At 45.8% G+C, this 11560-nt stretch overlaps 1 protein-coding gene across 1 annotated transcript in view; it reads right to left on the bottom strand.

Moving 5' to 3' along the window:
- Positions 1–8547, bottom strand: part of AKAP12 (A kinase (PRKA) anchor protein 12) — a 64573-nt gene extending 56026 nt beyond the window's left edge. The window contains exon 1 of the mRNA XM_012721372.1: positions 8453–8547. Within this exon, the coding sequence (XP_012576826.1) occupies positions 8453–8500 (48 nt within the window). The 5' untranslated portion in view covers positions 8501–8547. The remainder of the gene's footprint in view (positions 1–8452) is intronic.
- Positions 8548–11560: the final 3013 nt, after the last annotated feature.

The raw sequence follows: 11560 nt of genomic DNA, 5'->3' as shown, positions 1-11560 counted from the left end.
AGTGTGGAGAGCACTCTATAGAGTGTGGGGGAGCACTCTGCAGTGTGGGGAGCACTCTATATAGTGTGCGGGAGCACTCTGCAGTGGAGGAGCACTCTATATAGTGTGGGGGAGCACTCTGTAGTGTGGGGAGCACTCTCTGTAGTGTGGAGGAGCACTCCACCATGTGGAGAATCAATCTATAGTGTGGAGGTACAAGTGCAAGGGGGGTGAGAGAGGAGGAGGCTGAGGATGGCAGCAAGCCCCAGCAGAGGCAGCAAGGCCTCCAACCGTGCCCCTTCAGGTGCTCAGTAACATTTGGCTTCCCCAAACACCACCAGGAATGGCCCCACCTGCAACCTGAGCTCAGGGGAGAAGCAAGTCCACAAGCCTGTCCTGATGAGCACTAAGAAATGCTAAGATTTTTTTCCCCAAAAGAAAAAGTGAAATACTAAGAACACATTTGCTGGAAGATACATTTCAGTCTCAATGGTATGCTTCCAGATCACCTGGTACAGAGGTCGCCATGTCTTCCAGGCAAAGGAAAGTGCCAGCAGACAAAGCAAAGCCAACAAAACAGGACCGTCAGCCGCCCTGGCAAGTTTCACTTACCTGAGGGGCAGAGGACACAACCGAAGCCATGCGAGGACTTTCTCAGCGGAGCAAGTCTTTGTTCCAAGGCGTGTAGGGGTCAAGCCCGCTACTGAAAGTTCAGGAGGGAAAGGGACTGTGGGGACCCTTTCCAAAATCGCCTCACAGGCCCCACACGTAGTCCCCCTTACTTCCTCAGGGGAGTCTGGGCAGCCTAGACTGCATTTGTCAAGTCATCAGAACCTTCCATGCTCCGACAGAAAAATGGCAACTCCAATGTCTTTTCTGTCTTATTTTCCAGGTTTTTAAAAAATTACTCCATAAATCGTTACTGTGCACACACACACTTTCTTATTAGGATCTTACTTTACTTGATGAAAAGGGAAGGATGTTTCTAAAGGGACAGATTTTGCACAAAAGGCAAAGCCCTGTGGAAACCACATCCAGTACAAGAAGGTCTCTGGGGGCTCTTTTTTTTTAAACATTTATTTGTGCATACAGAGCTGGGCTAGAGGCCAGAGGTGCAGGGGCAGTAAGAGGCTTCACCAGAGACAGAGCGGGGAGCAGAACAGGCAGATCACTAAGTACACTGCTGAGGGGAGCAGCGGGCGGGTCAGGAGAGGTCTGCTGTGCCATGAGGGTCACTCCGTGGCTGGGGATCGAACTCGTGCTGCAGTGGCTGCGGAGAGCTTCACAGTGCTGCACTGTAACTGGTCGAGGGCTCAAGGGTTGTTCTAAATGCTGGATATCTGGCTTTTACTATCGAATCCATTCCTTCTCCCTTCTGCTCTGACACATCCAGGGCGGTCAGAATGTTCTCTCATCTAACAGCTAATACTCTGAAAAGCATTGTGCCTCATTCAAAATTCACTCCCAGTTCTGCCAAGCATCATGATGAATCAGCAGACTTAAAGCTGGAGACAACTATCTCAGCATTCGAGGGAGGAGGATTCTAGCTCACATCTCTTAATCTGCACTCAAAGAAAAGGAAAAGCAATATTATGTCTATTGAAATAAAAAGATCCTCCAGCAAAATACAAGCTCAAGAAAGCACTTGCAGTAGGTTCATAATTATGACTTGAATGTGAGGGCTCACCGACAAGTGCCTTTTCCATTTAAAAAGGAATCCATTAACCTAATTTATAAATCATAAGTTATATCTGTCAAAAATGCTTTCCGGGTTGCCAGCTATTATGCAGAACATCTAGTGATGCCATCAATGCCTTAGTTTTCCGTTTCATCAGTGACGGGGGAGGCGGGGGTGGGGGGTGCTTGTTCCCCACATTGCACAACAGCGGTCCTGCGTCCTGATGTACAGACCCCCCAAATGTAGAAGATTGCTCTTCTAAATGGTGGGGGGCTTGAGGGTGGGAGAAGTGAGGAGTAATTCCGATCTCTACCCCAACAGAATAGGAACTAAATGACTTCAGGAGAACTGTGTCATGCTGAGTTGTAACTTCTACCTTTCAGAGACCACTTACTTCATTTCAGCCCCTACTACTGAAAAAGTCAGTTGCAGAGCATGCTTGTGATTCTTTAATAGCATAAAATATTGTTTACCCCATCTCAGCTGTCCATGCAGCCAGCCACTGTTTGGCCTGGACTGGGTACATAGCAGCAAATCTTTGTTCTGGACAGAAGAGAAGCCCTGAACCTTCCAGAACCCCAGCTGTCTCTGCTCTGATCATATTCAGGCCTATACGACAAGAGTCGCCCACCGCACGGCTCTGACACTGGACAGGCACAGAACAGAGATGGCAGGCTTGGTTGGCCAGTACCTCCATCAATAATAACAGTGCCTCCTAAGAGAGGGCCGACTCGTTAGCCACTGGGCAAAAGCCTTCCAGACAACATGATTTCCAGAAACAGACTTTAATGGCTGGTGGGATGATCTCCAAGACTCGCAGATGAGCGGCTAAAAAGGGAAAGTTCTTAGTTGGTTAAGAATTCCAGCCAACACCTTGTCTGAGCAGGACAGTGGTTTCCCACACATGCCTCCCTGCGAAGCTATTGATCTTGAACCTTGAAAGCAAGTGGAGGAGCTGTCTGCAGAACACAGGGCCCAGCAGACAGGGGCCGGCCTTTCCTGCTCCATTTTCAGATGTGACAAAAGGCTTTCCCATTCATGCTATTCCTAAAGCCTGTTTGCTTCTTCAGGGGGAAGTGTATCAAAATTGCTATCCCCTTGTCTTTGTTTCCATTATCACCGCCTGAACAGAGCATGCTTAGGGTGAGTGATCTCTAAGCCTTTGCTCTTTTTGTATCGCAGGCTGGTTTAGAGGGAATGATTTGCTTTAAACTCATACAAAAATAGTAGGACACTGGAAAACAGATTTGGTTTACTTTATCAGATTCTGTAAACAATTTCTTCCCTCTCACCCCCTCAACTCACCTGAATGGTAGACTGTGACACTTTGAATATTTCTGCTTTCCTTACTTGGATGACCTTCAGTTGCATGACCCTGATTTATTGACCTAACCCCACTGAAGAAGTTACTAAAGCAAAACAAAACCTTGGGTCTCCTTGGTGGTGCAGGGGTTAAAGTCCTACCACCAGCCACAGCAGAATGATTTGGGATCCGAGAGTGGCCACAGGGCGCAGCAGACCTCTCCTGTCTCCCCCCAGCGGTGTACATTGTTGATCTACCTGTTGGGCTCCCCATTCTGTCTCTGGTGAATCCTCTCATCCTCCCTCCCCCATAATCCCTGTACCTCTGTCTTACACCCTAGTTCCTATATGCATAAATAAAAATAAATCTTTTAAAAAAAAATCCTAAAGCTTTGTTTTCATCCTCACTTGTCTCAAACTTGCTCGTTATTTTTCATCCTCTTTTCTTGTTTGCTCTCACTAAGGATCCCAAGGTCTCTGACATTCAGTGTTTGACAAGGACACAAAGAAAATCAAGTGTGTTTCTTCTAATATATTCAACCATCACCTGGCAGGGAAGAAACAGCTCAATGGTAATCTCAGTTCTGGGCACCACTGTCAAGACAGAAAAAGTTATGGGCATCCACTCTCTACCCCATATAGTAATGGGGAAAGTAGTGTGCAGAGTGAAAAAGTCTTTATCAATGAGGTTAGCAATAAGGTTTCTAGTTACAGCCTTTGAGAGCCAGGGACAACATTTTGTTTTATTAAGTGTTTATACACCCTGTGTGTCCAAAACAGAGGCGTGGGTTAGGATGATGTGGTATATTCACAACACAACGCAGTACTATACTGCTGTCATAAACGATTAAATCTTGCCATTTGCAACAACATGGATAGAAAGGGAGGGGATTATAAGTAAGATAAATCAGATTGAGAAAGACAAATACCAGATGATGTTACTTATATTCAAAATATAGAGAAACAAAACAACAGGTCACAAAACACCAAACCAGTAACAAACCTTAGAAATCTGACCGCAGAACTGAGGCTACTACACAGGGAGGAGGGAAATAAAGTGTGGAGGCCCCCCAGATTATGGGGAGATTCCAAATGCCTTGGGGAGGGTGTGGTGTAGTAACATACACCACAGGGTGTAATGCGGTACCTTTGACTCATACCGTGGTGAACACCAGTATTATCTCGAAATTTTTTTTTAAATAATGATTTTATGTTGGAACATTGACCGTACTTTACTCTCTCCATTCTACTTCCTATCTTACAAAACCCACTACTCTACTGCTCCATAATTTGTTCTCCATACTAACTGTTCTTAAAATAAATTTGTGGCCCTCCCTGGTGGCGCACCGGGCAAGGACGCACGCAGCCCTGCAAGCTGGCCTCAGCTGCTTCAGTGCGGGTTCAATCCCCACCCCGGAGGTGACCACATGGCGCGGCAGACCTCTCCTGACCCGCCCGCTGCTCCCCTCAGCAGTGTACTTCGTCAGTCGGCCTGTTCTGCTCCTCACTGTCTCTGGTGACTCCTCTCACCCCACTTCCCAGCCTCCCCCGTACCTCTCACCTGTACCCCAGTCCTGGTCTCCCCAACTCTGTTTAGCTCTATCTTAAACAGCTGGTCTCCGGCTCCTGAGGGGTAATTCCAGACCGCATACCACCGAGCCCCGCCTCTTAGAGAAAAGCCTCCCACACGGTCTTTCCTAGAGGACTGGCTCCCAGAGTCACGACCCTCAGCTAGTCACCTTGAATGTGGACAGGTCAAGGATGCAAGCAAGGAATGGGGGCCAGCAAGGGCCCTGCCAACATAACACCTGAACTCTCTGAGGTGGGAACACTCCCTCTTACAGACCCAGCGCCTTATACACCTGCTTCAAGCAAATAATCACCACATTCTGACCACCCTGAACCCCGACAGTCATCACAAACCAGTAGCGGAAAATAGGGTAGGCGGTATGGAACGAATCGAGGTAACAAAGAGGCGACAGAGAAAGTAATTGCTTCAAGGAATATCTCTGCACAGCAAGCCGGGCACAGGGGCCCTCCCCAGCCTCGCGTCCCTGCAGCAGGAGCCAAGAGGTCCACCTGCCTGTGAACATTTCACCGGCCCTGCAAACCAAGGTCAGGGAGGGCCCAGAGCCAGGGCTTGGATGTGGCCTAGAAGGGCCCTGAGGTGTATGGGAGTGGGAGTAGAAGGGAAGGAGGATGGACAGAGGCCAGGCTGCCTGCATCACCGCATCTTGGCGTGGAAGTTCCAGGGCTGTGAGAATTTTAAATCAGCGTTGGCCTTCAAGGTGATTATTATGAAGGTTTAACAGTCAAGACAAAAGATAACAATATTTCATTGAGTCGCTTGGTTAGTTTTTTAATATTTCAACACCATGGTGTAGGGTTCTTCATTTCCAACATGTGTGGTTTTTCATCTGCAAAAAAGAATTTTGGAAATATTGTTTGCTGAAGGAGCTCCTGCAGTTGTGAAACTATAAACTGGGAGTTTTAAGGCATCTAATAAGATCCCAAGAGGTAAAGTGGGCAATAAATACTATTCACAACATAAAACCAGTGAAGCCGTTCCTGGAAATACATTTCTCTGCTCTCACAAGTGAGAGAAAGCAAATCTTGAGCAAATTGAAGCCACCAGCCGCCACTTGTCAAAGTAGCTTGACCCCTATCGGAGCAACAGTGATCGCAGAGGGCGGACTTGCTCAAAATTAGCACGATCTGTGAAAACAGCCCCTTGCTGGCCTTCTGTCCGACTGGTGCAGAGACGCTCACAAATTAAGCCACCACTCAGCTTGGGCTAAATGCACACTGGGGATTAAGCCCTTGCCTTGACCACCGACACATGCCCTTTCTATGGTGCCGCGAAGCCTGGGTTTACCCCAAGGAAACAACAGGCAGAGGGCACAGACCAAAGCCCCTCCCTGCAGAATGGGAGTAAGTGGCCAGGGCGAATGAAAAGAACGTCTTAGTCACTGCAGCGGAGTCACTGAATGGAAACAAGCAATGGTTATTCTATCGGTGAGCGCAAGATGAGTGGTTATGAAGCTAACTGCAACTCGGTAAAAATTCACTCCGTTGGCCCTCCCTGGTGGCGCAGCGGGTTAAAGCACAGCACTGAGAATCTAAAGCCGCTTCCGCATGAGTTCGATTCCCGTCTGCCCCGGAGGTGACCACATGGCGTGGCAGACCTCTCCTGACCCGCCCGCTGCTCCCCTCAGCAGTGTACTTCGTCGATCTGCCTGTTCTGTTCCCCGCTCTGTCTCTGGTGAAGCCTCTCGCCGCCCCTGAGCCTCTGGCCTGTACCCCAGTTCTGTATGCACAAATAAATAAATCTTTAAAAAAAAAAAATTCTCTCCGTTATGATTTCATAAATGAAACACTACATTGAATGAAATAAAGATGCACTCAAAATTCACAGGCCAACACAGGGTGCAGTTCTGAGTAAAGTCTCTCATATTGTAAGAAAAAGGAAAGGAGAGAGAGTAATATTATGAAAGCGGAAGGAATTACTCTTCCTCAAGATTATCTACAACATTATTGTAGAAATATTCCTCTTCAAGATTATCTACAACATTCCCTCCACTGTACTGCTGAGAACCAAATGCTAAAGAATGTTACTTGTCCAAGATCACAGACCTTGCTAGGAAGAGAAACGACACTGAAACATCCTCAGCAAACAAGCCACAGTCCTGCTCTCCATTCTCTCTAGCACTGTTTACTTTGTCACAGGAGAGATAGCACTGACATCAGACAGGGCCAGGGAACATGGCTTTCAGAACAATCACGAGTCAGATCAGGGTGGGGCTCCCTGGGCAAGAACACAGGAGTGACAACATTTGAGGATTGCTGTTCTCAACACACTACTCAAGTAATGTCAGTCAAGAAGAATGAGGGCCCTCCCCGGTGGCGCAAGGGGTTAAACTGCAGCACCATGAAGCCATCCGCAGCAACTGTGGCGTGAGTTCGATCCCCGGCCAGGAAGCTGACCCACAGTGAAGCCGTTCCTGGAAATACATTCCTCTGCTCTCACAAGTGAGAGAAAGCAAATCTTGAGTAAATTGAAGCCACCAGCCGCCACTTGTCAAAGTAGCTTGACCCCTATCAGACCTCGCCTGTCTCCCCTCGGCTCCCCTCAGCAGTGTATTTCAGTAGATCCACCTGTTCTGCTCCCCACTGTTGCTGGTGGATCCTGTCACCCCACATCTCTGGCCTGGACCCCAGTTCTTGTGTGTATAAATAAATCTTTAAAAAAAAAAAACAAGAATGAGTAAGTTTTGGTGAAGAACATATTTAAACTCACAGTTCTAAATTAAGCCATAAACGACCAACAACCGCAATACCAACAACGTCCCACGGAGAGCGTGAGATCTCGAACACAGCACAGGCCTTTCCAAAGCCAGAGTCCAGCTGCATCCATGAGGGGTCACAGCAAATAACTCTGGGATTCTCCTTCATTGTCTGTCCACAGCCTCCCCTTACAGACCCAACGGTCTCTATTTCAGCACAGAAATGAGTATGGAATTAATTCACGAACTTTTCCAGCACCATCTTCTGAGATATATTTTCACCACTGACGTTTTAAATACAATATAAAAGAAGATGGGCAAATTCTACTATCCTTCCAGAGCAGTCACAAAATGTCTCATTCTTGCTAGAATACACAAGCACACCCACACACCGCCCTGAAAAGGAAGGACTTAGGGAGATGAATGCTTTATTTTGTTGGTAAAAACAACAGTGTCGGGAGAGAGTGTATGGGACTATGGTGAATGGCCCACGGGTGAATTGGTGATTGGTCCACGGGGATTATAACAGATGGAAAAAGGCACAAAATGATGTAAAAATAAACTATAAATAATAATAATAAACTGTCGGAGACGAGTACAGTTGATGACTAAATTCTTACAATGCACCCACTCCTAAAATCTTTTCCTGTGTATATTCTCATTGGCACTTAAAATGCCTTTTATATTTGTTTAAAAGAGAAAGGAAAAACTAAAAGAATTAGGCTGTACAATCCTTTTAGTATCCTCCATCCAAGATTATCAGTCAAGCACCAAATTTTGAATTAAAGGAAATTAACAGGTATTGTTTCAAATTATTTCAGTTCTGCAAAGCTCTCCCAAGGCTAACACCTAACATGCTCCAGTCCTCCTTCCACCTATTTTCATCCAAAACCTAAAGTCACAGGATATATATGATGTTGTTGATTACAAAAGCATACAATATGTTTAAGAATTCTTCTTAAAAAGGAGCACATCCAGAATAGTTTTATCTGAAGGAGTGTGGTTGTCAAAGTATACCCCACTCCCCGCCAGGCAGATAAAATCCAGGCGTCTCATAAACATCAGGAACACACATACGGCTTAGCAAAGCATTCCCATCGCATGCCATTTATAACTGACGTGTACTTCTCCAGCCCCATCGATTCATAACTAGGCTGCTCCCTGTCTCCATCTGCTCCGATGCAACTGGAACCCCCAGTATAAAACCCACCTTTAAACAGCCGCAGAAAAAATTACCCTGAGGATAAGACGGGTTCATTTTCTTCTGAAGCTTCACGCTTTCAAGAGTCGCTTTTGATTTTAGCTTTGTTTTCTTCGTAACTAAATCAGCACAAACACCACTGTTTGCAATGGCTTGCACTGGGTGTGGATGTGCTGTGAAAATGCACTTGGAGAATTCCACCGCAGAACTACCGGCAAAGTTCACTTCTCCCAGATCACTTACAAAAGCTAGTGTTTTCAGAGACGGATCCCTCGTGTTCTTCTTATTAAATATAAAGGGATAAAGACATCGATGGGGCATCTAAGTCTTTCACAAAAGCCGATGATTGTGAAAAAACACAATGAGTGACTTCCAAGGGGGAAAAGGCAAAAGGAACAATAAGTCGCTCCAAATCTGGGGTCTCCTTGGTATATTGTGCCTCTGGGCACTCCCAGCCCAGCTGGCTTCCTTTGTGTGAGGCTCAGGGAGACTTTCTGTCCACAGGGAGGTCGTGACTCCAAGGTACTGCCCTCAAGCCGGGAGGAAACAGCATCTCTGACTGCTGACCAAGCTACTCGGTTCCATTAGCCACTTAAGCAAAAGCAGAAACCTGCACTAGAATACACTCGCACCTATGAAATTGTCTTAATCCCTTTCAGACACAAAGCCAACACTTGGAGGAAGAAATACATTTACAACCCATCCTGGCTCTACTAACAAGATGCTAATCACCATGCAATTAAAATTAACTTTTATAATTTTAGATTAGCCATGTAAGTTTTGTTCAAGATTTAACAAGGTAGCTAGGCACATGGAAAGATTAAAAAACATAAAATTGATTGTTCTGCATGGAAAATCCTATTTAATTAGACTCGGGGATTCCCTAGCTATGTTCACATACAAAATCTTAGCTGAATATATTAGACAACAATCATTAGATCCAATGGCCGATATCATCAATAATTCCATTCAATCTGATTTTTATTCTTTGCCCGCTATTTTCTGCCTGCACAGATAAATGCTAGACAATCGCACAAAACCAGTCTAGATAATTAGGAGTTTTCTCAATGAGATGCTAATTGGTTTAATCATCATCAAGTGAGTGCACAAAAACAAGCATAAAAACAGCCCTTCTGCAAGGAGTGGAAACAACAAATTCACAACTTGGCGGCCCAAGCTGCCAGGCAGGTGGGCCTCCGGGGACAGATGGCAGGGAAGCCAGTCGAAAAACTGTGCTCCTCCCGGAGACATCATAGTGTAAGCTGTTTTGCTTTTTAATATTCAAATGACTAAATCCTATAACATGTAAAATCATTCTGATTTCTAAAAATCGGTTAATGATTCATTCTAACATCTTCCACAACAATTATGAAAAATGTGGCATCCTCTCTGGCAGAGTTTCTAAGGCCAGCTCTCTAAGCAGGGACTCAGTCAGCTTCTCATGGATGGATTCCTTCTGTGTTCTCCCACAGGTTTCACTCCTTGGCTAGATGTCCTGCATGTGCGTTCCTTCATGGCTGCTCTGGAGCTCTGCCCAGGAATGAGCCCCAGGAATGCAGGCCTCATGGGAACCGCAGGCTTTCAACTTAAGTTGTTAGGGGGAAAGGATGTCCTGAATGAACTTTACAGATATAGGTTTTGTGGACTCCACCCCTGCTCCAGACACCGAAACTAGGAATCCCAGCATCACCAAAGGAGGACTGCTAGGACCTGAGGGCAGAGTTAAGCAGCCATTTTGGGTCTGGGGTATAAAACCCGACATGTTGGGCTGAGGGAGGCACATGGAGCAGAGAGACATGTGAAGAAACTGCGCTTGCTTCTTCTTGGTCCTGGACTAGTTGAAACAGATGTGGGTGAGAGACCTGTGGGGAGGTTCACTGTAGCAGCATTTATCTTGATTTTGATGTTGCTCTTTTCCTCCCCGACTTGTCTGGCTATTTCTGACCCTTTTCTATGGATCCGGGCCAGAAGGTGCTTTAGACTGTGGCGGGATTTCAGGCCTTGCTTTGGGCCCATCTCTTTTGGGTGGACTTTTACCCACGAGGGGATGGGTCACTTCAGGTGATTGATTTAGAAATTATCTTCTTTGCCTTCCTTACCGTAAACTTACTGTATTAAATTTCCTTTTCATTCAAGTCTTATATGTTTTGTCTTGATGCAGCGGATGGCAGAACCTGTTTAGAGTGGGCAAGTTTGGGGGCTTAGGGGTGTCTCTCTCTCCCTGCACTGTGACAAAAATGACAATTCACAGCACCAGTTTCTCCCACACGCAAGACCTTTCAGACATGAAGACGACACTGCAGGAGCAATGTACATAACTCACCAATTCTTTCCTGGCTCTACCAACAAGAAATTCACTTCAGAACACCAAACACCATGTTATTTAAATGAGCCTTTACAGTCTTGGCTTTGCTACACTTAAGATGGCCTTTCGAGACTTTCTACACAGCAAGAGTCAGGGGAAACGGATGATGTGTCCAGGCTACAGGAGACAAAATGGCGGCCGGGCACCACCTACCGTTGCAGCAAATGGGTCAAAGGAGTGTGGGGCCTGGGTGAGATTCTCACCTCCCTGTTCAAACCATTGCCTGTATTAAAGTTTGGCAGTTTCTTCTTTTAATTGTGTCGTTTTTTTTTTATTAAGGTACTGTTGGCGTACAGTACCGTACATGATTTAGGGGTAGAAGTTCACGCCTCTTCAGATTCCGTGTTACCACATACAGCTACCACCAGAGCGCTCAGAGCTCAAACTGCTTTGGGACTCCTCCCTCCTGCGCACAAACCCTGCCCCTCTCGCTCCCCTCTGGTAGTCTCAGAGTTTCGGAGGGTTTGTTTTAGTTTAGTTGTCTGTTTCTTTATAGTCCACATAGTGAAATAATCCACATTTGACTTCCTCCTTCTCATTTATTTCTTTGGCATAATCCCCGAAGGTTTTTTTTTTTTTTTTTAATGCTTTTGAAATTAGGAACTATTTAAAATTTTGAAAGGGACCAAAATACAAATATTCTTTTTTTTCCTACAGCCATACAAGAGAGAAATGGTTGTAGAAAATGAAATTGGACTTTTTTTTTCCTGGTTACTTTTTAATCTTTCTATAATTTTCAGTTTCCATATTTA

This window comes from Condylura cristata, unplaced genomic scaffold, assembly GCF_000260355.1.
Source record: "Condylura cristata isolate star-nosed mole 26May11 unplaced genomic scaffold, ConCri1.0 scaffold00001, whole genome shotgun sequence".
Classification (NCBI taxonomy): Eukaryota; Metazoa; Chordata; class Mammalia; order Eulipotyphla; family Talpidae; genus Condylura; species Condylura cristata.
The sequence above is the reverse complement of the archived record's forward strand: the minus strand, read 5'-3'. Positions and strand labels throughout refer to the sequence as shown.